Below are 27,426 nucleotides of genomic sequence, written 5' to 3'. Positions count from 1 at the left end.
CATGTTCTGTGGACAAAATACTTGTGTTATTTTCCTTCAAATAGGAACACCTCCGTCACCTATGTATCGTGCTCAACCGCCTACAACAAAATGGCCTTGAAGTCGGGTACAACAAGTGTACCTTTGGCGCCCAAAAATGTATCATTTTTAGGGCACTGCATCATTCCTGAAGGTATCAACCCCCTACCTGAGAAGGAAGCAGCCATTCGAAACTGCCCCATGCCCTTGACCGTCAAAGCACTACAATAAATCTTAGGTATGATCAACTATTATCTACAGTTCCTGCCAGCCATAGACACCACTATTGCCCACCTCCATGCCTCAGTCAAAAGCAAGCCAAAAGACCTGAAGCTAGATGCCTTCAAGAAGCTGCAATCTGCAGCAAAAATAATGACTTATCTATTGCTGATTCTCTTACTGACCAGTGACATCATTATTGGTTCAGTTCTCGAGCAGGTTGTCAATGTCTCGCCACGCCCATTATTCTTCTTCAGTAGAAAGCTGTCCAAGATAGGATCTGGTTACTCCATATTCAACCACAAATTGCCGGTGGTGCACTTGGCTGTCTGTCAATTTCACCACTTATTAGAAGGTAGGCCCTTCGTCATTAGTACAGACCACATACCTCTGGTGTATGCCTTCACTCAACAGTCCAACGCCAGGTCCAACCATCAACACTGACATCTCTACATTACCAAATAGAATTGTACCCTTCAAGATATCCCTGGAAAATTAAACCCGTTGCCGATGCCCTATTAAGAAACCTACTGACTACCATTCACCTAGGTTTGCATTAAAACACCTTGGTAGAAGCTCAGCAAAAACATCCACAGTACCAAGCATGTAGGATATCCTCAACATCTTTCCTTTGGAAAAACTTCGCCTTCGACGAATCCAATACCACCCTGTTCTGTGACGTCAGTACTGGTAGACCAAAACTATGGATAGCTGCTCCCATATGATGGCAGTTGTTCGATTTCATTCATGGCCTTTCACATCCCTTGTGCTGATGTACTACACAGCTACTGAAGACTATGTTCATTTAGCACAGTATTCCTGAGAATGCTAAGGATTTGGTCCGGCCCTGTGCTTCATGCCATTAAAAAGTACATTGAAATTTAGATTCAGAACTGGGCACCTTTCTTTAATCTCAGCGTCGTTTTGCTCACATTTATCTCGAGGTGGTATGTACAGTACCCACATCACAAGGACATTGTTATCTGTTTACTGACATTGACTGCTCCACTTGTTGGAATGAAGCCATTTCTGTAGAAACTGTAATGTCTGCCTCATGTACATCTGCCTTAGTCTTAGGGCCGATAGCGAGATTTGGTATCCCTGAGCATATTACTTCTGACAGGGGTACCACTTTCTCCTCTCAATTATGGATATCATTAGAAAATCTCCTGGGCATCACCCTACATCAGACCACTGCTAACAGAGGTTTTGAATGCTTTCATTACACACTCAAAGTAGCTTTCATGTCCAGCTGCAGTGACTCAAACTAGTTTACCCAGCATCCCCGTGTTCTCTTGGGACGAAAGACCACTCCTAGAAACAACCTGGATGTCTTGGAAGCTGAAATGGTGTCTGGCAACCAGTTGGTCGTCAATGTCAAGCTTTTTTCTGTCTATGACCTCTTCCCACACTCCCCAGCACCTACATCACATTGTGGAAAAACTTACTCCATGCTGCCAGGTTTACAAGCCCTCAGCTAAGCAACACCTACCAACAGATTTGTCGTTTTCAAAGTAAATTTTCCTGCACAAAGTCACTAGTAATCCACTGCTAACGCCCCCTTATACGGGCCCTTTCCCAGTGCTTCATCGTGATCCAAAGGATTTTTTAATTAACATTTATAACAAAAAAGAGTGGCTCTCCATTGATAGCCTAAAACCTGCATATTTACCAAAAGATGACCCACCTACAGTGAGACTCTGGAGTACAGTGCTCCTTTTCACATGTATGTCTATTTAAATGGGGGTAAGCCATGTACCATATATGTTTCACACATGCTTGTACAGTACATTGGTATTTCCTTCTTTTTTTCTCTCTCTTTTTTGCATGTCTGTCTATTCCCCAACTGATCACAAAACCTGTTCAAGCTTGCCTTTACATGCACGAATCTGTTTGAAATTTTGTAGACATTCTTGCTTGGAACCTCTTGTATATGAACTCATTATGTGTTGAAATAAAGTTAGTAGCATTCATATCGTCTCTTAATTATAAACTAACGGCTCACTCGCACAAAATGTTAACATAGAACATCAAAATGAGTTGAATTTCTTAAACAGATTTAATATTGGTTTTAAGTGATAATAGCTTACATCTATATTATAATCAGAGATCGTAAATCCCCTTTTTTAATAATGGCAGACTTATTCAAGTTTCAGCCGTGGAACATGATAATTCCTTTATGTATATAGTAGGCCTACTTTAAATTCTCACTCTATTGTCAGCTATTTCCAGGTATCAATCTAATCGAAATTCCTGTAGTACACTTGTTGTCTATTCTCTGAAAAAAAAAAGGAAATTAGACGTTGAAAAGAAAAGTCTCTAATGCTTTTCAATATTTTATTCTAGATTTCATTACAGGAAAAATAATAGAACTATTTCAATAGAGCAGATACTTAATCAGTCTAGAATTCTTAAAATGTACATAAATAGGTTATGCACATGAGAAGCACAAACGTCTATATATATATATATATATATATATATATATATATATATATATATATATATATATATATATATATATATATATATATATATATATATATATATATATATATATATATATATATATATATATATATATATATATATGTATGTATGTGTGTGTGTATGTGTGTGTATTAATGTGTTGTGTATATTGTATATACTAAGAAGAATTTGTCGCATATTTGAATATATATGTATTCATTGAGAGGAAGTTTTCACAAGGTAACTGACGAATAACTACAAGTGTTGGAATGGGGAAGTTATTGTATCAACTTTGTTAGTGGATTTAACAAGATCTTCAAACATTTAAATTTTAAACTTGCATCAATTACAGTTATGCTCAAACGAAAGATAATTAGAGATGTTACACTTATAGCATTTTTTTTATAGATATCTGCAAAGCCTGAATCTAAAGATATGGTGACAAGTCAATAAGTTTTAATCAACGCCATTGAGTAGGCTAAATACTTTGAGGGTACCCTAAAGTTTATTTGAATATCCAAGGAATTTCAAATGCTATACATTTGTTTATTGTGTATATTTCCAGCTAAAAATAAGGATTTAGGTTGAGGAGTAATCTGAAGAAAACAAGATTGCATCATAATACGATGGCTGATTATAATGAATATTAAAGTAACTGATTTGGAATAGAAATCAACGTTAATGGATATATTTATACTTTTCCTTTTGTCGTAAGCTAAGTTCTATCACACTTTTACCCTATGCACCATTTAACTTATAATATTTACGAAGTCTAACTTGAAATATGGAAACAGCTATATATAAGGACTCATTTTTCACAGATAACTTTTGGTGTGGCACTAATAATGAGCATTTGGTTTTGAATATCCTCAAGTACCATCAAATTTAATGTTCATTATACTTATAAGAATATCAAAAGCCTAAACCGTCACCCTGCTGCCAGTGACTTCATGGAGATTCAGAGGGGTATTTCCCCCACACCCAAAGGTGTCATTGCTCCTCTGCTTATACGAGTATAACCGTTGACAAACATGGATTGCTAAGACATACCGCCTACCACGGAATACGAAAAACCTTCACAATAAGATAGCTTTTAATATTAGTGAATTCTATCGCTTTACAATTAGGCTATTAAAATTAATGTCAAAGAATTTCATAGCAGTCGTCTCGTGGGTCAGTTTTTAATTCTATTTTTTATTTTTGAGTCACCCTGTTGTGTGGGTGAACGGGATCATACCATTCTGGCTAATCATTGATTATAGTTATAAGCTAAAGGAAGTACAGATGTTTTGTTAATTGGAAATCGAGTTCAAATTACAGCTATGGTGATGGTTGTTAATTTGCAAAGTCTGAAGATAAATTTATGGTAGGAATTGGGTAGAATTCTAATCTTGATTGTCTGAATATCAGTTGGAACATCCTTTGCTCGGTACGTTTTCTTTGATACTCATATGCAACACTAAGGGTAATTTTAGCAGTATATTACATCTTTTAATGTACATGAATTACTTGTCTTCAGCATATTCGGATTACATTAAAGTTTATAGACAGTTTTTCTTTTTTTTAATTTCCCCCAAAAAACTTCCGGACAGTTGGTTAAATATTGCTGGAAAAGACTTATAAGTTTGCATATGTACGGAATGTTTTTGTAATATAATACAAAAAGGCAATATGTTTACTTTATGTTTTGAATATCTAACGAATTATTACTTTTGAATGATATTGTATTTGGATATTTTTTTGTATTACCCTGTATATTTGGTGATGGTGATGAACACAACCTTCTAATACAAAGAGCCCATCTAAGACATTTGTAATTGGTCATTTACAGTGTATGCATCATGTTTTAAGTAATCAACTGTAAGGGTTCGTCCACACGATCAGGTAGTACTAGACAAGCTAACATTGTAAGTAGGTGCTGATTTTTACCAGACTATGGCAAGGGGTAGGCATGAGTAGAGGGGACTTCAGAGGCCTAAAACCGACAGGCCTGGATCTGGCAACAAAAATTGCTAATGTATCTTGCTTCGTTACACTATGTGTAATTAATCACTAGGCAAATAATGGTGGGCCAAATTACACCTATCTACACACAGGTACTCTCCTCTATCGAACCTTTGGGCTCAAAATTTAGATAGCTGTCCCAGTTCAGGGTAATCAAATATAATAGCCACGTTCAGATGCAATATTAAAATGAAAATAAAGGGAATGGCACCAAAACATTAAACTTTTGAACTCAAAATTTAGATAGATGTTCCAGTTCAGTATATTCATATATAAATGTCATATTGAACAGCAACAATAAAGTTAAAATGAAGGAAATGACACTGTAAAATTATAACTACTAAAATTAAGAAGAATAGCCAAGGGAACTCGTATATCTAATTAAATGAGAACAGGTACTTGGAATCTTATTTCAGTGACGGGAAGATTGAGGGAGTAAGTGGATGTGATGGAGAGAAAGAAGATAGGTGTCTTACGTGTGCTAGAGACTGGGTGGAAATTAAACGGATCTAGAGATATAGGATATTGGTAAAAATTTTATTATAGAGGGTCAAGAGAGGTAAGAAATGGAGTTGGGGTCATAATAGTTAATAGCTGGAAAGAAAAATATGATGCTGGTGAAGGAAATAAATGATAGGCTTTTAAGATCCCAATGATAATATAGGATCGGATAATAAATATAATTTCAGCATATGCCCTACCCCAATAAGTTGTCATGAACAAGAACAAATAAATATTTAGGCAGGAGTTTGAGGCTGCCACTAGATCAGTGAAAGAGGAAGATGAGTTATTTGTAGGAGAGGGGGATGGCTATGAGGAGTACATGGAGGCCAGGGGCTTGGAATTATAAATGGGGATAGGGAGTATGTATTAGAGATGGCTCAGAGTTTGGCATGTATGAACACCATGTTTCAGAAGTTGGATAAGCATCAGATACCCTATGAAAGTGGAGGAGTGGAAAGCCATATATATTACTTATTGCTTAGAGATGCAGACAAGAATGAAGTTATGAACTGTGAAGTGTTTTGGGGGGAAGCATGTTTTAAGCAACAGACCATAAGTGATGGGTTTTAAAATGAGAGGTAGAAAACTTAAGAAGAGAAAGAGAAGTTCTGTAATTAAAGTTTGGTACCTTATAGGAGAAGAGTATGAGCAATTTATGAGGATTATAAGAGAGAAACTACTGAGAGGGTTGAACATAGAGATTGAACAAGGTAACAAGGAGGGAAATATTTGGCTGTGTATGAGAGAAATCTGTGTAAGGGAGCAGGTGGAAATAGTGAGAAGAACCAGTGGATATGGTTTATCGAGTGGAGAAAAGTGGTGGCGGAACAGAGATGTGCAAGAATGTATATAGAAGTATAACTTGTAGAACATGTGCACTTTATCAAAGTCAGAGATTATACATCGAGTCGTATCCTAGTAGAGGCTAAGGTCACTTCAAGAGGCCCTTATTTTTCTAATGTAAATGCAACCTCAAGCCTCTAGAAACAAAAAATCCCATTATATTCTGAAAAACTAGAGCATCTTTTCTGACCATATCTCTATACTATAGGAATATATAAAAGAAAAACAATAACAGTTAACAAGGCCAAGACAAATTTAGACCACCCAAAACTAATCCTCTCCCCTCCTCGTTTAGTCCTAGGTTCAGGTCTATTTCGCATGCATGTCTTTCTCATATTCTGTAAGTTTTATTTACAATATTATAGATGCATGAAAAGGCTGTGGAGTATTTAACCCCCGCATGGTTTGATGAGATTATTTGGAAAACCAATGGAGGAAGACAAAGTAACCAAAAATAATTTTTGGTATTCCATTGTGATAAGATCTTGAACTTGTATTAAATGATGAACTCATACACCCCTTCATTTGAATGGGCTCTAATTCAATCCCATTATGAGGTAGATATTTAGTTTTATTGGAGCCCGATATAGGGTTAAGTTCATCCACATTAACTCATTAGGGAAGGAGGGAATTCAAATAAAAAGAAATCTATTGTGCCACCTGATAGGTAAGGAAAACGGGGAAAACTAGCTGTTATGAGACTTGATGTCTCACCAGGTAAATCCTGAAATGCCGTTAGTACTATGGTTTCGACTTTTTAAAATTCTGGTACCTTTCATTTGAAGGGGATTTTGTTCGATCCTAGCATGAGGGAAAAATTCAAAAAGAATTGAGCATGATATTAGGCTGATTTCCATATGTATTGACTCATTAGGGGCAATTCAAAATAAAAGCAGTCAATTGTGTTACCTGGTGTGTCATGAAGTCGGGGAAAACGCGCTGGTATGAGACTTAGGTCTCTCCAGGTAAATCCTGAAATGCAGTTAGCACTTAGGTTCCGAATTCTTTTAGAACCTTTGGTGGCATGGTTAGTAGTAACCTTGCCTTTCATTTGAAATAGCTTGGGTTCGATCGCAGTATTAGGTAAAGATTTATTCCTATTTGAGCATGTGTTGATTTTCATCCATATAGACTCATTAACGGTAATTCAAATTAAAACCAATTGATTATCTCACCTGGAGCTTCAGAAAATTAGGGAAAACTTGCTGATATAAGACTGATGTCTCACCAGGTAAATGCCAAAATGCAGTTAGCGCTTAGGTTCGAATTTCTATTAAAGCTTTTGGTGGCCGGGTTGGTAGCAACCTTGCCTTTCATGTAAAGGGGATAGGGTTCGATCTTAGTATGATGTAGAAATTTATTTTTATTTGAGCATGATATTATGTTGATTATTATCTATACTAACTCACTGGGGGTAATTGGAATTAAAATCAATCAATTTTGTCGCCGGGTGGATAGGGAAGTCGTGGAAAATTTGCCGGTATTAGACTGATGTCTCACCAGCTAAATCCTGAAAGAGAGTTAGCACTTCAGCTCCGACTTCTTTTAGGACCTCTCATTTGAAATGGCTTGGGTTCGATCCCAATATGAGGTAGAAATTTATTTTTATTTGGGCAAGATATTGTGCTGATGTTCATCCATATTGACTCATTGATGTTAATTCGAATTGAGATGAATCTATTCTGTCACAGGGTAGTTCAGGATGTCTGGGAAAACTCTCTGGTACGAGACTGATGTCTCACCAGGTAAATCCTGAAATGCAGTTAGCACTTAAGTTCTGACTTCATTTAGAACTGGTCGCATGGATGGTAGCAACCTTGCCTTCCATTTGTAGGGGCTCGAGTGTGATCCTAGTGTGAGGTAGAAATATATTCCTCTTTGAGCACGATATTGTGTTGATTTTCATCCATATTGACTCATTGGGATAAATGGAATTAATAGCAACCAATTGTGTCCCATAGTGGTTTGGGAACACTAGGGAAAACTCGCTAGAATAAGACTGATATCTCACAAGGTAAATCCTGAAATGCAGTTCACAATTAGGTTAAGACTTTCTTAAACCTCTTGTGGCATGGTTGGTAGTGACCTTTCCTTTCATTTGAAGGGGCTCGAGTTCAATTTAGGTATAAGGTATAAAACTATTTCTATTTGCCCACGATATTATGTATATTTTCATCCTTATTGTCATATTAGGGGTAATTCATATTAAAACCAATCAGTTTTGTTACCTGATGGGTCGAGAAGTCGGGGAAAAATTTCTGATATTAGAATGGTATCTTACTAAGTAAATCCTGAAATGCAGTGAACACTTAATTTCCGACTTGTAGAGCCTATGGGGGCATGAGACTGATATCTCATCAAGGCAAATTCTGAAATACAGTTAGCGCTTAGGTTACAACTTTTATTAGAGCCTCTGGTGGCATGGTTGTAATGAGCTTGCCTTTCATTTGATCCCAATATGAGCTAGAATTATTTTTCTATATGAGCACAATAATGTGTTGATTTTCATCCTTATTGACGTATTGGGGTTATTTCATATTGAACGCAATCAATTGTGTCATTTTGTGGGTCGATAAGTCGGGGAAAAATTACTGATATCAGAATGATGTCTCACCAGGTAAATCATGAAATGCAGTGAACACTTACTTTCCGACTTCTAGAACCTATGGGGTCTTGATTGGTAGAAACCTTGCCTTCTATTTGAAGGGTCTATTGTTCGATTGCAGTGTATATATATATATATATATATATATATATATATATATATATATATATATATATATATATATATATATATATATGTGTGTGTGTGTGTGTGTGTGTGTGTGTGTGTGTGTGTATGTATATATGCCTATTTTCACAGCGATATGCTGAATATTGGAAAACTGCATGAATGTATTTTTGAAGAAAGTGTTTACTAATAGGTGACCTTAATGGCTGGCATTTTTTTCTTTTAAATAATGAGCATGCTAATAAAAATTGCTTTGTTGTGAATAGTATTGTCAATCCTTTTGAGGATATTTGTGTTTTACAGAATAAAGACTCCACTCATATGAGAGGTGGCAGAACCTATTATACCCTGCTATTCAATGTGTCCTTAGTATGTATCTTCTGCTTTAGTTGTTGGTAACTTACAGTAGTAAGTAGGTATTTTGCTTTTAAAGTGAATCTGGTATACATAGACAACTTTCAGCCAAAAAGGGAAAAGATTAATTATCAAGAATGATTAAAGGGTTTCTTTTATGGCCAAGGTTGCTGAGTGGTATAAGAACTAAAAATAAGTATTTGGGCGTGGAAATGATGAGAATGGGTTGCTGGATGCTTTAATTAATGTAATAGCTTTTCTATTGTACGTGAAGGTGAACAAGGAGAACTATTCTATCAGAAATTTTAGAAAATCAAGTGACTAAAGCAAGCATTACACGAGAAGGGATAAATAATAAAGGGATGGAACACTGTTTAAAAAAATACACAAAGGAAGTTAAATATAAGTCCTAATGATAGGAGCAGTAAAGAGGCAATGGTACAGATTGCAGACAGTACTTCTAAAATATGATTTTAAAAAATAAAGAGGAAAATCATTGGGCCCCTTTTTAGAGAAAATGTCTTTTTTGAAGTCTATAAATTGTGTATGGGATGCTTTGAATAATGTGAAAGGGATCAAAAGGAAAAATATTGCCCATCATGAAAAAAAGGAGCGGCACATGAACTAATGAAGAAATCGTCATCTGCCTCTAGCATTATTAACTTACCAAACAATGTTCTCGCTACTCTACGTAACAATCATTCAAAGAGACGTCAGTAGGTAAGAATGGAAATGGATATGCTGGATGAGCCTAGCTTGCCTTTCACAAAAGATGAGACGTTGTTGAGAATTAAAAAAAAAAAAAAGTAGCGCGACAGCTCCTGCGGAAGACAGGGTAACATGTGGAATAATTAATTGTCTTATAATGATGGAAGATATCCAACCACACGATTTCATCAATCTTTATTCAGAAAATGGTGTGTAGCCTCCTATGATAGTTATGTTTATAAGCGGGGCCTTCTTATGTGTTCATGTATCAGAATTGTCTTTAATATCTTAGCAATTTATTCTTAAATTGAAATATAATCTCAGAAATGCGGGGCACGGATAGCTTCATGTATTTTGCTCATTTACTAAAGGAAAACTGTGCAAATTTCAACAACACATGCGCACTGTGGCTGTAGACTAAAAAATAAACAAAATTGTAGATTCTGGATTTCCTCTCTCTCTAGGTCCTCAGTATTTCTTTCTATCTTCGTCTTCACCAATATCTGGCCATTTTTTTTTTTTGACTCAAAGCAGAAGACAGACAATCTCCTGCCTTCCTCGAATATTTCTTCTAGACGAGTGGATCTAAAAATTTTCCAGTTAACGGAACTTTTTTGCATTTACTGATACTCGGTTGAACCCCTTTGAATCCCTTCACCAAATATATGTGGAAATATCTCCCTTAAATGTTGAGATTTCCCAAAATGTGAGCACACACTCACACACATACACACACGACTAAATAAAAGTTCAAATTTTATTACTCCTCATCAAAATTCTTACTTTTTTTTCTATGTGATTTGTGAACTTGTATCTGGCTACAGAGAGCATCAAAGTCTGGAACTGTTTGTTAACTGCAGACGCACATCAGGTGCTGCATCCCCTTTGATTTTCTATTTATTTTTGGTTGCAATCTAGATAGAGAAAGCTGCTTCACACTTGTATGTTGTTGCAAAGGGCATAAGATGTTTTAATGCTAGTTTAAATATTGCTGGATACTCATGGAACATGTTTATCCAGAAAAATATGGAGAGTCCTGGTTGTATTTAGTTTTCAAAGTTAGGTCAGATGAAATGTCAATAAGCTGTTCTTTTTCACTCACTGACAAAATCTGCTTCATCATATTATTCTTATCCATGAATGGGTTACGCAGCCATGTCATTGTGTTTAGTTGTTTTGGTAAGTAAATTATCTTTTTATTGTTGTAGATGCAAAATCATGCAACTAACTCCAAGGAATTTTCCTCCAGGAATGTCTGGCAATTTGGCATGCAATCTGTCTTGTTTTTCTTTATACACCAACCCAGAACTCGATGTGTCTTGGATATTCAAAATATTGAGAGAAATTTGAAATGAGTGAAGGTCATTTAATTTCGAGAATATATCTGGATAATAGGCCACCTTGCATATCCGGACTTCTTTTTCACAGGTAATACTTCCCTATCGAGGCCACAGTGTCTATGCTCCACAGTAACTGCAACATTTTTTTATGAGACAAATTACACACTTTACTGAGCCTGTCAAAGCCTTTGCAATGCAAAGGCCCCAACCAAAATATTTTTTTATGAAGTAGGTGTCTAATATCCTGAATATATCCTCACCTCTTGTAGTTGTCTTGAGAGCTTGGCACAACGGCAAATTGTGACGGGCCGAGAGAGAGTTGTGAACTCAAAGGCAGGATGCAATCAACTGAGTACTTTATTAAAGAACACACTCCTTTATATACAAAACCTCAAGGCAACAGGAAAATACATATTCGAGGGAATGACAATGTTCCAGAGGAAAACCAGAGACCTGATTATTCAGGTTCTTTTTAGTGCGAGGGAAGAGCGCAGACACAAGCATAATATATACAAAATAATTTATGTACGACCGTGTGACACACGGTTGGTACATGGCTCCCCCCCTAGAAATGACATACTATACATGTTAAATAGGGTGCCCTGATCTAGAGAGGCAAACTGTAGGCGGGTCATCTGGCAGAAGATAAGCAGGTTTTAGACGATCATTGGAGACCCAGTCTTCTTTGCCACTAATGTTTAGTAGGAATACTTTCTGACTGCGTCGGATCACAAGGAAAGGGCCCGTGTAAGGGGTCGTTAGCGGTGGCTTGCTAGTGTCGTTGCGCAGGAAGACGTGCATTGCAGAGTGCAAGTCCGTTGGTATGTGATGCTTCGCTGGGGGCTTGTAAGTCTGGCGGCATGGAATAAATTTTCCCATGACTTGACGTATGCGCTGGACATCGAGGGAGCAGGTTGTAAAAGGAAAAAATTCGGCAGGGACGACCAACAGGTCGCCATACACCATTTCAGCTGACGAGACGTCCAGGGCGTCTTTAGGAGTGGTCCTTAGTCCCAGTAGGACCCAGGGAAGCTGAGTAAACCAGTTGCAATCCTTGCAGCGGGATATCAAAGCTGCTTTGAGGGTGCGAAGAAAACGTTCAACCACTCCATTGGCAGCAGGATTGTAGGCCGTTGTCTGATGTAGGGTGATGCCCAGGAGATTCGCTAATGATGTCCACAATTGAGAGGTGAAAGTGGTTTCCCTGTCAGAAGTAATATGCTCAGGGATACCGAATCTTGAAATCCATACAGAGAGTAAGGCAGATGTACATGAGGCGGACGTTGCAGTTCCCATGGGAATGGCTTCAGGCCCATGAGGGGAGCGGTCGATGACAGTAAACAGGTAATGAAGTCATTGTGATGTGGGTAGGGAGCCTACAACATTGATGTGAATGTGTGCGAAACGATGGTGAGGTCGAGGAAAGGTGCCCCTCCTGAATCCGTGTGTCAATGTACTTTGGAAGTTTGGCAAGAAGTACAGGCGTGGACCCAATCCTTAGCATCCTTAGCAGCTGTGCAGTAAAACGGCATGAGGGATGTGAAAGGCCGTGAATGAAATCAAACACCTGACGGCGCATGGGAACAGGAATCCAGGATCGCGGTCTACCAGAACAGACGTCACAGAGGAGGGTGGTGTTGGAGTCTTTGAGGGGAAAGTCTTCCCAACGGAGGGACGAGCAGGATTTCCTACATAATTGTCACTGGGCTTCAGCCAGGGGGTTATAATCCAGTCCCAGTTGAACGGCAGCCAATGTGTTTCTTGACAGGGCATCGGCAACGGGATTCATTTTCTCAGGGATGTATTGAAGGGTGCAATTGTATTCAGCCACGGCGGAGAGATGTTGGCGTTGACGGGCAGACCAGGCGTCAGACTGTCGAGTGAAGGAGTGCACAAGAGGCATGTGGTCTGTGCAAATGACGAAGGGCGTACCTTCTAAGAAATGGCGAAAGTGACAGACAGCCAAGTGCACCGCCAGCAATCCTCTGCCTTGGACAGTTTTCTGCTGAAGAAGGCCAATGGGCGGGGCGAGCCGTTGACCACCTGCTCGAGTACTGCACCAATAGTGACGTCACTGGCATCGGTGGAGAGAAGGAGAGGGGCGTGTGGGATAGAAAAGTAAGAGCCGAAGCAGTTGATAGGGCCTTCTTTGCTTTGCAGAAGGCTGCTTCTTTTAGGGGACCCCACTTCATTTTCTTTGGCTTGCCCTTGAGGGAGGCGTAGAGGGGAGCAAGAGTGGTGGCAATGGCTGGCAGAAATCCTTGATAATAGTTGATCATGCCCAAGAATTCCTGCAGAGCTTTGACGGTCGAGGGCGCGGTGAAGTTCTGAACGGCTGGTACCTTCTCAGGGAGGGGGTGGACTCCTTCAGTAGTGATGCGGTGCCCTAAGAACGACACTTCGTTGGCGCCAAAGGTACACTTGTCGTACCGGACTACAAGGCTGTTTTGTTGCAGGCAGTCGAGCACGATGCGCAGGTGACGGAGGTGTTTCTCTTTTGAGGAGGAGAACACAAGTATGTCGTCCACATAACATACATAGAAAGGGAGGTCCCCCAAGATGCCATCCATGAGACGTTGAAACGTGGCCCCAGCATTACGAAGGCCAAAACAGGAGTGATTGAAGATGTATGTACCAAACGGAGTGGTGATGGCAGTCTAGGGGATGTCTTCTGGGTTCATAGGCACCTGATAATACCCCTTCAGGAGGTTGAGCATAGAGAAAACCTTCGCTTTGTGCAGATAGGTCACGTCGGTAATGTTTGGGAGTGGGTAGTGATCCGGTTCTGTTTGCATGTTCAGGCACCTGTAATCCCCGCACGGACGTAGGGAGGCATCTTTCTTCACAGCGATGTGTAAGGGTGACGACTATGGGCTGGAGGCCTTTTAGCAAAGGCCCATTTCCTCTATTCCAGCGAATGTCTGGTTGGCGGCTGCCAATCGTTCCGGTGCCAGACGTCTGAATTTTGCAAAGACTGGGGGTCCCGTCGTCTTGATATGGTGATAAATACCGTGCTTGGCAGGAACCGTGGGTGTTTGGCAAAGTTCTGGACGGAAAACTTCCGGGTAGTACGTGAGGAGGTGGGCGTAGCCATCCGTAGGTGCGCTGATGTGGAGAGCGAGGTTAGAAAGGGCAGGTTGAAGAGGTGTCGACAAGTATGAGTCTGCGTAGACCAATCGTCGGTGGGCGACATCGACCAGAAGGTGGAAAGGAGAGAAAATCCGCACCGAGGATTGGCAATGTGACGTCAGCAACGCGAAAGTTCCAATTGAATTTACCATTTCCGAACGATAATGAGAGGTTCTCGTAACCGTAGGTGGGTATCGCAGATCCGTTGGCAGCTACTAAGTGGACGTCGGCAGATGTAGAGAGACTACGTCGCGAATTGAAGAGTTTCCTTGGCAAAAGAGAACGACAAGCACCCGTGTCTACCAAAAATCGCACGCCCATTCCTGCATCCTGTAAAAAGAAAAGATTAGAAACACGGGAGGCCACCGCCATGAGCGACAGCCTACTTACACGTTTTTTGGCCACTGAGAATCCTTGGCACATTTCTTCGTGGTTGCCCCGAATCTGAAGTGGTAGTAGCAAAACTGCGGTGGTTGGGAGGTAGTAAGTGGCTGTAGAAGTTGTTTGTTGGGGCGTGAGCGATTGGTGGGTGGTGGGCGGCTTTGTCGCTGCTTTGCCACGTCACGGGGTAGGCGTGTATGTCCTACGGTTGTTCATGTTAGCTTCGGTTGACGTTGAATAGGCATCCTCTTCGTCAGGGGTGGAGGCGTTGATGGAGGTCTTGTAGTGGCTGTCCATAAGGGCGTCGGCTTTGGTCATCAAGTCCTTTATGGGTAAACTATCGACATCGGGTATGGCAGCGTGTATAGGTCCGGGTAAACGGCGTATCCAAAGGGCATGAAGTAGGTTCACCTCACGAGGAGAGCCGTCTGCGGCAGTTTGAAGGGGAGCGATACTGGTCATTTCCCTGAGGGCAAGCGAAGGCCTTTGGTCCCCCAACGGTTGTTGCGAGAGCTGATAAAGGTTTGCTATACGGGCGGCTGCCGATGGCGAGTACTGCTGCAGAAGGTATGTTTTGAGGGCATCATACACTATTGGGGTGTCTCCTTGTTCACAAAGCCAGTCGGATATTTCTGGAAAGGTGTCCTCGGGTATCGCCGCATGAACATAATCTGCTTTGGTGGTGGAGCGAGTCATGCCCCTGAAGCGAAACTGGACTTCTGCGCGCTAAAACCAAGCAAACACCTCTCCACTGGCAAGCAATGAAAGTTTGATTGGAGCGGCCGCCGCACCAACTGCCGTAGGGTCCGGCATAGTACCAACAATGAGGGGCGAGGGTGTGGGGGTGGAAGGCGGTGGGAGCGAGTTGATTTCCGGGGTCACCAATGTGACGGGCCGAGAGAGAGTTGTGAACACAAAGGCAGGATGCAATCAACTGAGTACTTTATTAAAGAAAACACTTTTTTATATACAAAACCTCAAGGCAACAGGAAAATACATGTTTGAGGGAATGACAATGTTACAGAGGAAAACCGAGACCTGATTATTCATGTTCTTTTTAGTGCGAGGGAAGACCGCAGATACAAGCATAATATATACAAAATAATTTATGTACGATCGTGTGACACACGGTTGGTACAAAATCTTCATGCACAGATTCATCTGACACATATTGTACAAACACAAGGAGGACAGCTAATGGCAACTCCAGCTGATTCAACAACCTGAAAAGTTAATCACACAGGACTTATTTTTATGAGTTTTATTAACACGGTTTAACAGTTATCGGCCATCTCTTTTAATTGACATTATATGGTGCCATTTAAAAGGGGCACAGTATCAAGAACCTTGCTTTATTTCTCCCCAGACAAAACAAATCCCATTTTTCATAAAATAATTCAATGTAACTGTCATCAAATTTGCATTTCTTTGAATTCCTAATACATAATTTACTAGCTCTTGAACTTGACACAGAAGTAGAGGCATGTAGTTCATATCAGGATTCTCTCTCATCACTAGCTGCAACTGGCTGTTCAACAGTTTCACTATACACAGTACAATCAGTAGGTGTATTATCACCTCGTAACTTAGGTCATGTTTTGTAGTATTCTAGCAATTTTTCTTCCTAAAAATTCGATAATGCAGTGAATAACACAAGAACGCAGTACAGTGATTGATTGATTGATTCAAAGTTTTCAGGCATCCTGACATCTAAGGTCATTGACGCCGACAGTACAGAGTAATACTGGTTGTTTAGCAATGAAGAATTGTAATACCATATACTGTACATATATTATATATACTTATATATAGACACAGGGTCTAGACCACGGCTGGAAGGCGTCAATCTCAGGGCCGGGTGACTCTGTTGCTGGGTAGGTATCTGTCCATTCTGAACACAGAATGTAGTAGGCAAACCCCAGACTGCACCTCTCCCCCCTTCGGGGTGTCCCATAGACCTTAATGGTCTCTCTGAATGGTATACTGGCTGGACAGAACTTACTTATGTGGTAACTTTACTACTTTTATACGGTAGAATTCAAGGTTTGACAACCAAGATGGCTGCCAATGACGTATAGACTTCAGGTGACATTGATCACGTGCTTGAAATTCCGGCGACACTTTCATTTGAAAGCAATTTTGATGTTTATCAGAGCTGTGTCGTGTTGACGCTTCAAAGACATCCTGTGTCCTGCTCAAACTGCTTGTTATGCATAATTTAGGATACCATAAAAAAGCAACATCCTATGAATTCCGATTTTATTCTTTCTCTACTACATGTGTTTCTCTGTCACATTGTACTTGCTATCAAAATCAATATAATGCACCTCTGTCTCCCTCTCCTAATTGATGAAATAACTCTATTCATGACACCACTCAGCTGATACCCTTGGGTTCCTGTTTAAGGTTTTGTTACGAACTCCCTCTAGGAGGAAGCCATAACGAGTTCTTTTATCTTATTCACAAATCAAGTGACAAAAACACAAATCAGTAGGAGCGAGGAAAACCAGAAAGACACAAGGCCAAAAATTTCACAATATTTATTATAACAATAAATGTACTAACACTGATGGCTCACAGAAAGTAACAATTTGATCAATTACAATATGCCATCGATTAACTCAGTGAGTCACCTAAAGCTAAAACTAAACCCTATTCATAGTGAGGATATCATATCTTTAATGTTAAGGGACCCCAAAAGCCTTTACCCACCACGCTAACCTATTACTAAATACAAAGGAAAGAAGTGGAAGAACATACAAAAAGAAACAATAATCCTACCTATGACACAATATTCTAAACCTTAATATTAAAGTACACAATCTTATGACACTCTCATATTAAACCTTCAACAGCTTTGACAATAATTAAATAGACAAATACATTGGTCCTATGACACAGAACGGTACTGATATAGATGAGTTCATTTGCAGCTCATAAATGTGGTCACAGGTAGTCACTCTCATCAGTAGAACTGCCCTTCACAACCGTTGGTGGATATGCACTTTCAGTCTACGGCTCGCCAAAATACAGGGGATGTTCCTCTTACCTGAGAGAAGCCTCCGTACTTGCTCCAACAAGACCACTCTGGTGCTGATACAGTACAGTAGATATATCCATCAAAGATGGAAAAGGCTCTCGAGCCCTGATCTACATCAAACTGCCAATGTCCAGGTTAAGCCAGTAGATCACTTGAACCACAGTTGCAAGTCTTATTCTCACACGTAGCTTCACAGGTAAACTGCCTTCCACATTAAGAAGCAGCTCAAGGACAGTAGATTGTATATATAATCCACAATAGACAGATCAGCAGCTCCAAAGTCTTCAACTGCTTTGAACTAGACTGGCGAGAATACTTTAGGAGATTCACAAGTCACCTCTCCTTACAACACCCGCAGTCACCACAAAGAAAAATAAACAAATACAAATTTGCCAAGCAAGTAAAAATACTGAGTAAGGCCACACTTCAAACTGCACTCAATAGATGACGCCATAAAAACTTAAGCTTTTTCAACCAAAGCAAATTAAACACTACATTTAACCAAAATATATGTACTAAGGTAAAACCAACAGCAAAATTCTTAATTTAGCTTTTACAAAATTGTAAACAAAATAAAAATGAAAGCCATCAGTGCAAAAAGGCATAACAACAAGATTTTACTTTAAAATTACGTTACTGCCTGACAGGTTTAAAGGCCGCTCATGAATGGAAAAGGCAACGGACAGTGACATTGCCTTATCAAGCTTGAAAATTACTTAAAGACTAACCATATGTACATAGGATCAGCGCCCGAACCCCTCTCCACCCAAGCTAGGACCAAGACGGGGCAGGCAATAGCTGCTGATGACTCAGCAGAAAGACCCATAGGCTACCCCAAACTCCCCGTCCTTAGCTTGCAAGGATGGTGAGGCTGCAGCCACCAAAGGAACTAACGAGTTTGAGCTGGACTCGAACCCCAGTCTGACGTTCACCAGTCAGGGACGTTACCACATCAGCTACCACAGCCCTTTGAAAGCCATATTAAAATACAAAAAAAAAAAAATTAATTTACTGGTTTCCCAGTAATGTTCAATAACAAATCTTCCATCTAATTCAATTTCTTAAGAAAATATTTCACCTCATCACAAATCATCATGATAATTAAGTTTATTCAATTTCTTACGAAAACATTTCAGCTCATCAAACATCGTGATAATTCATTTTATTCAATTCCTTAAGCAAACATTTCACCTCATCACATATGATAATTTATTTAATATAATTTCTTAAGCAAACATTTCACCTCATCACATATCATGATAATTCATTTCATTAATTTTTTTAGGCAAATATTTCGCATCACATATGATAATTCCTTTCATTCAGTTTCTTTAGCGAAGATTTTACCTCATGACACATCATCATGATTATAAAAATTATCAGAAACACATGAAAGATCTTTAATAATTAGTCGACTTTTTGTTTATAAGACAGTATAATGAGTAAAAAGCTGAGTTTGTATTATCTTTTGAATGTCCTAATTTACTTATATGCATAAAAAGTTGCATAACTCTCAATGATCAAGATCTTAATCCTCACACAATAAAGAAATATTGTTAGGACACAGTAAAGACATTTTATGAATAATTGGGAATCTCAGTTTTATCATAAAATAGTGTTTTTTCTGATACCTTGACTGTTTGTTTTATTCACATAACAATAACTTCACTTCTCATTTGTAATGCCTTTAAAGGCAGAGTATAATATTTAAATTACAAAAAAAAAAAAAATATACCATCTCAATGGTATTAAATAATTCCTGTTAACATAACAATTATTGACACACTATTTCAATTACGTCACTTTATATTTCCCTTCCTTCCAAAAGAATCATCTGTCATCCCGACAAAATTAGCTTTCGTGTGGTTTCCACATTTACTATTTCAAATTTCAAAGTGAAAGGGTGCAATGAATATAATTTAAACCTTTGTATTTACTGTAAACTATTCCCTGTGTAATTACGAGGGGACTATAAATACCAGTTAAGCATAGCCTACAACTTTCCTATGGTCACCTTTTTTATCTTTCCTTTTTTTATTGATTTCTTAATATTTTTCTTTTCTTCAATTTATTAGTTATATTCAGTTTGATTTTAGTAACATAGTTCAACTACTTATATCATGGGTTGTTTCACTGTTCACCATTCATATTTATTCATGTTAACTTAATTAAATAATTCATCTATTTCACTTTTTATATTATATATTGTTTTAATAATTTCCCTCTCTTCATATCTATTCATGTGAACTTGATAAAAATAGTAAATTTTTCTAGCTTTTTACCAGTCACAATTATATCAAGTTTATCATATAAACATTAAATATGATAAATAATTTTTACACCAAATAGCACTCAATGCATTTCCTATAAGAGGTAATAAAACTTTTTTTTTCAACCGGCCTCATTTCTTTATCAATATTGTAAATGATTTAGTACAATGGTAAAGTAAACTCATTTATGAGCTTCCATACATTAATCATCAAAAGTACCCATGAATTTATCAAATTTTCTCGTATCATATCTTTTTATATTTCAATACTCTATGGGGTCCCTTAATTGTTTTGAGACATATATCGTTCAGAACTTGGATTACATTCATTTTAATATGTTCTTTCGAACCTATTGTCATTTCTAGGATATTACCCTTTATACAATCACAATGATCATTTACTTGTTATCTTAAATAGTTATGCGATTGCCCATGGGACTTCATGTCATCTAACAAAGCGTTTAGTTGTCATTCTTGTATCTGCCTTAAAAAAAATATGGGGCTTCTTCTAACGTTTCATTTACCGAGTTATCAATGTAAATTTGTCATATATTAAAACATTATCAGTTTTCTATGGTTGGACTAATAATAGTTCGCAAGACATCCACAACCATTTTTATTTTCCATTTCTATTGTTCTATTTGAACTTGACTTATAGGAAGGGTGTTATCTTATTTTTCTTACTTTCAAGAAAAAAATATTCCACAGTACTTTATATATGAATGATAAATTCGGGTTCATTATCCGATAGAAGTACCACGAAACACAAATGTATAGTGGTTATCCTGGCCTTAAATGCTTCTGCTACTGACTCATCAGTCTTATCTCTATCAAGTTAAGATATCTTTGAAGACCAGTATGTATTTATTATCTGACAAGTTTTGGGACAAAGTCCCATGTGGTCTGTTTGTACAACCTTAAAGGGGTTATAATGCAATTGTACTTTCTAAAGGGGTTCGAACCTTTACATGGCCTTTGTTCTTGTTACACGTTGGACAATCTTTCAAAATCTTTTAAAGTTTTTATTAAACCAAAAATAGTTTATTATTACATGTACATTCTTTGATTACTGGATGTCCTGCTAACTCGTGAGCATGTTATTGTTAGTACTTCATTAGTTTCTTTGTCAGGAATATATAGTCCTGAACAAGTATTTTCTCCCTAGTCTGTGTAAATATTCCTTATATCAATTTCAAATTCTAAACCAAAATTCTTATTATGTAGTAAGTCACCTAGAACATTAATAATAACCTTTAGTTTTTCTTGTTCTATTTTAACTCTTTCTAAATCTGAGTCGGAAACAGAATATTGGTGGTGATAACCCTCCTAATATCTTTCCGAGTTCTATATAACCTATCTGCTAAAGTATTCAACCTACGGATAATGTATCTAACTTCTGCATGATCTCCAGTACATTAACACACTATAGTCCCTTTTTTAGTTACTTTCGTCTGAACTATTTGTAGGATTTACGTTTTCCCTTCTGACTGTGCCGGAGGGGTATTCTGAGAAGTGTTTCTGTTATGTTGTGATGTGTCTCTTATCTTTATGCCAGTCTTCCTGTTCTATGCGACCTGACCACCTTCTAAAATCTCAATAATTTTAGTCCTTTTTGTAACTCCTTTTCTTATGAAAACTTTCCCTAGATTTATGTGTCATCATTATTCACTCTACTGTATATGGATTATTCCCTTGAACTGAATTTGTCCTAAAGAACTACTTATCCCTTGGTTATTTTGAGGGTAATTTGTTTTATCACTATAACCTATATATGGATTTAAATTTCTTGTAACTATCTAAATTATTTTGAGTTTACTAGTAAGAAAGGCGGCTATTTATTCCATAGATTTTGTTAGCTAATTTCCTCGTCTTTTGATCATCTTGCCAGTCTTTTCGTTAAATTCAATATCTAGGACGCTACTCGTTACGTAAGCCAGGACCTCATTTACAACTACCTAAAGTTAATTTCCATTGGCAATTGTTTCAAGGCAGACCGCCCTAATAGCATAAATATTTTTTTTATATAACTAACACAAAGTGTTGATGTATTTAGATGTCTTATCCAAGGTGGTATGTGCATTGTCTATCTTATCGTTTAGTACTAACATTACCTAGTTTATTTTCGTTACTTCATCAGCTATTCTAAAACTAGAGATCCTACTTTCTATATCAGCTAACCACTCATCTACACTATACTTATCTAATCTTTGTTTCAATGTATTATTCCTACATACAAATCCACACCACAAAAGAAAACTTTTTTGGGTTAGTTAGTTTCCCCTACTGAGTTCGTGTTAGCAGGGTTAGTCAAAGTGACAGTCTTTAAACTTATTTTTAATTGGAAGTCGACTGTAGATTGTGGATTGCTGGAGTGAGAATTCCCGTCGATGTTCTTCCTCTCTAGGTCCGCAATACTGCTTTCTATCTTCGTCTTCACCAACATCTGCCCACTTTTCCATATAGTTCTTAAGCCTATTTACTGCATAGCAGAAGACAGACATTCTCCTGCCTTCCTCGAAGGTTTCTTATACACCATAAAAGGATGGCGTCAATTTCAGAGCCGGGTGACTGTTGCTAGATGTATATCTGTTCATTCTAAAGACGGAGTATAGCAGGTGAACTCCATGCAGCCCCTGCACTGTGGATTTCCAATAAGGCCCAAGAGGCCTCTATTAATGATGTTCTGGGTGCATAGGACTTACTGATGTTAAGACCTTCTTACTTTCATAAGGTAGATTTCAATGTGGGGTAACCAAGATGGCTGCCTGCGACATGAAGACTTCCGGGGACACTGTTCACGTGCTTTGACTTCCGGCGACGTTTTCATTCAAAAGCAATTCTGATAATCATCAGAGCTGCATCGTGTTGTCACTTTAACAACCTCTGGTTTTCCAAACTGCTTGTTATGCTTGATTAACGGGGACATAAAAGAAAACAGCCTAGCCACTCTGATTTGACTCTCTCTCTACTATGTGGGTTTCCCTGTCTTATTCTACTTGCTAACGAAATCAATAAAATTAACCTCTCTCTCTCTCTCTCTCTCTCTCTCTCTCTCTCTCTCTCTCTCTCTCTCTCTCTCTCTCTCTCTCTCTCAAATGAAAATAGGCTTTTTTTCTATCTGTACCTTAGAAAGCTTAGATTAATGAGGAATACCGACCCATATCATTAACATCTTGCTTATGCAAACTAATGGATAGAGTGATTCTTAATGAATTGGATTTCGTTATTGGTGATTAATTCTCTCAAAATCTGTAAGGTTTTATTGATGGAAAGAGAACACCAAAATGTGTTTTAAGAATGCAGTGCGATAGTAATGTAAAGTGCATGACATTTATTGATCCTAAATGAGCATTTGACAGAGCGAATAAAGATATACTCGAAGAGCTTGTAGATTAAGTTACTAAGGGACCTTTTCTACGGTGGATTGAAATTTACCTAAGTGGAAGGAGGAAACGATATTATTATTAATATTATTATTACTATGCAAGCTACAACCCTAGTTGGAAAAGTAAGATGCTATAAGCCCAGGGGCTCCAACTGGGAAAAATAGCCCAGTGAGGAAAGGAAATAAGGAAATAAATAAATGAAGAGAACAAATTAACAATAAATCATTCTAAAATAAGTAACAACGTCAAAACAGACATGTCATATATAAACTAATAACAACAACAAAAACAAATATGTCATAAATAAACTATAAAAAGACTCATGTCCGCCTGGTCAACAAAAAAGCATTTGCTCCAACTTTGAACTTTTGAAGTTCTACTGATTCAACCACCCGATTAGGAAGATCATTCCACAACTTGGTCACAGCTGGAATAGACTTCTAGAGTACTGCGTAGTATTGAGCCTCGGGATGGAGAAGGCCTGGCTATTATAATTACCTGCCTGCATAGTATTACGAACAGGATAGAATTGTCCTGGGAGATCTGAATGTAAAGGATGGTCAGAGTTGTGAAAAATCTTATGCAACATGCATAATGAACTAATTGAACCACGGTGCCAGAGATTAATATCTAGATCAGGAATAAGAAATTTAATAGACCGTAAGTTTCTCTCCAACAAATTAAGATGAGAATCAGCAGCTGAACACCAGACAGGAGAACAATACTCAAAACAAGGTAGAATGAAAGAATTAAAACAATTTTTCAGAATAGATTGATCACCGAAAATCTTGAAAGACTTTCTCAATAAGCCTATTTTTTGTGCAACTGAAGAAGACACAGACCTTATATATTTCACAAAAGTAAATTTACCGTCGAGAATCACACCTAAAATTTTGAAAGAGTCATACATATTTAAAGAAACATTATCAATACTGAGATCCGGATGTTGAGGAGCCACCGTCCTTGACCTTCTTTCAATCATACTTTGAATTTTGTTAGGATTCAACTTCATACCCCATAATTTGCACCATGCACTAATTCTAGCTAAATCTCTATTAAGGGATTCACCAACCCTAGATCTACATTCAGGGGATGGAATTGATGCAAAGAGAGTAGCATCATCTGCATATGCAACAAGCTTGTTTTCTAGGCCAAACCACATGTCATGTGTATATAGTATGAAAAGTAATGGGCCAAGAACACTACCCTGTGGAACACCGGATATCACATTCCTATAATCACTATGGTGCCCGTCAACAACAACTCTTTGAGATCTATTACTTAAAAAATCAATAATAATGCTAAGAAACGACCCACCCACTCCCAACTGTTTCAGTTTGAAAACAAGGGCCTCATGATTAAAACGGTCAAAGGCAGCACTAAAATCAAGACCAATCATACGAACTTCCCGACCACAATCAAGGGATTTCTGTACAGCATTGGAGATTGTAAGAAGGGCATCACATTCTCCAAGGCCTTTACGAAAACCAGATTGCAAACTAGGGAGTAGATGATTACCTTCAGCAAACCTATTAAGACGTTTTGACAGAGACGTTCAAAAACTTTAGATAATGTGGGAGTTATGGAAATTGGGCGGTAATCAGTGGGACTTGAGCTTCCACAAACACATTTACATAGAGGAGTAACAATACCAATTCTCCAACTAGTGCTAAAAGCTCCTCTTCTTGCTAACTTGCGCAAAATAACAGATAGGAACTATATTTTGGTAATTATACGGGCTTTCACAAAAGTATAGCTGATATCAATTATGTTAGAATTATCTGGCAGGCAAGATTAAGACCGTTGCAGGTATTGGATAACCAAGGCAATAGTGGGTATATACCTGTATTGCCAATGTTGTAAATAAGCCCGGTTCGTTGAATTACTGATTGTCCAACCCAAGCGTTCATTTGCTATTTGGAGAGAGAATTAAAGAAGTTAGAAATAATGCAAAATCAAGCAATGCGCAAAATCCTAGATTGCACCCAGGGTACAACTATTGATATTATCAGAATGGAGTTCAGTTTTCCAAGTACCTCTGAAAGAGTTCAAGAAATAGTCTGCAGCAGTTGTCTGAAGTATAAGTAAAGGATAGGAAATTTTAGAAAAGGGCATTGGTATGATGTCTGCCAATACATCGATGTTGATGGTATAGCCTGTAGATTGTGTGGTGATGCATACTAACACACTGGTCATTATTTGTTAAAATGAGATGAACTTAGGGATTTTAGAAATATTTCTACGGAAAAATTTGTATAAAATTTTCTTAACAACTTATCAAGATTTTACTGGAATAAATAAAAGACATTTGTAACGATAAGTTTAGTTCGGGAGAATTTAGCTTGATAATACATCCCATTTGATATATATATATATATATATATATATATATATATATATATATATATATATATATATATATATATATATATATATATTTATATATATATATATATATATATATATATATATATATATATATATATATATATATATATATATATATATATATATATGTATATGTATATATATACACACACACACATATATATATATATATATATATATATATATATATATATATATATATATATATATATATATATATATATGCATATATATATATATATATATATATATATATATATATATATATATATATATATATATATATATATATATATATGCATATATATATATATATGCATATATATATATATATATATATATATATATATATATATATATATATATATATATATATATATATATATATATGCATATATATATATATGCATATATATATATATATATATATATATATATATATATATATATATATATATATATATATATATATATATACATATCAATAAACTCTTCTGAATTCTTTTTAAATTGAAGTAACACTGATTTCTAATGCAAAATCTGTTACTTTTAATATGACCATATATCAACTATCATACCATTATACTTACGACTTCTTTAGCTTATCCTTCGTTATGAAGTAAGCTCTTTGGGCTTTCAAACAATTCATTAGACATCATAGAAAACGCAGCAAGTAGCACAGGGTGTTCTGAAGGTATATAGCCAATGATTTTTTTTTTATCTATTCATTGATAAACAAAATTATATAAAAAAAGTATATCTGTAGGCAATTTTCTTTATTATTCCCTTTTTCAATAAAGGTAATCTGAAGTTATATACTTAAGCGTTGGAAAGATAGTGCACTTATCCTACATACTAACCTCTGATGCACTATTACTCATTTAGAATGCACGAACAGCATTAACTAAACTATATGATTTTAAAAGTTTACTAAAGGTAACCAAATATCAATAATCTCAAAGAGCCTATCTAATTTTTGAACAAAAATAGTCACAATTTTGTTATCTGATATTAGCAAACTCCTACAAAAGATATCCTATTTTATATTTGTATGTATTATGTCTTTTTAGATATTTATATCTTGTTGCTATAGTTCTTTTTACAATCTTCACATGAAAATATTCTTTGAAAACAAAAACCTCTACTTCCTTCCACAATCCCTCTTATTTGAAAGATAATATCTTTATTAATGGTCATGACAGCTATTTTAGCTGTATCAAAATCATTAAAATGTTTCAGTAATCGCTAGTATGGCAAAAGACTTCTTATTTATCAACTCCCTGATTTACATCACTTTATTTCTTATAGGGTGAACCTTTACAAATCTGCAGTTTATGAAGTCATAATATTCATTATCCGTATTTGTGGCTAATCTCGTAAAGGCCATCTCAAGAATTGCACTTTATCGAATTTACCCATTTGAAAATTACATTTCTTTGTGTCATGCTCACCTGCATATTTTCTACAGATTCATTAGTTTTCGACTAATTTTTTTTTTTCAAGATGTGTATACATTTGACAGTAGGATCATTGGGTCACATGCTACACTGACTTTTCATGTACACTGTGCTTGCCCCATCGTAAGATAACCAAGTCTTCATTTCCACAAAGAGCCTTGCGAATTTCAGGTTTACATCTCGGTA

General features: G+C 37.2%; 1 protein-coding gene across 1 annotated transcript in view; it reads left to right on the top strand.

Annotated features, from left to right (window-relative positions):
* Window positions 1-258: 258 nt before the first annotated feature.
* The window catches only part of LOC137655397 (uncharacterized), a 92,978-nt gene continuing 65,810 nt past the window's right edge, over window positions 259-27,426 (top strand). Inside the window, exon 1 of the mRNA XM_068389289.1 lies at window positions 259-592. Within this exon, the coding sequence (XP_068245390.1) occupies window positions 259-592 (334 nt within the window). The remainder of the gene's footprint in view (window positions 593-27,426) is intronic.

The sequence above is a fragment of the Palaemon carinicauda genome, chromosome 16 (genome assembly GCF_036898095.1).
Source record: "Palaemon carinicauda isolate YSFRI2023 chromosome 16, ASM3689809v2, whole genome shotgun sequence".
NCBI classification, from domain to species: Eukaryota; Metazoa; Arthropoda; class Malacostraca; order Decapoda; family Palaemonidae; genus Palaemon; species Palaemon carinicauda.
This window is presented reverse-complemented; position numbering and strand designations above follow the sequence as displayed.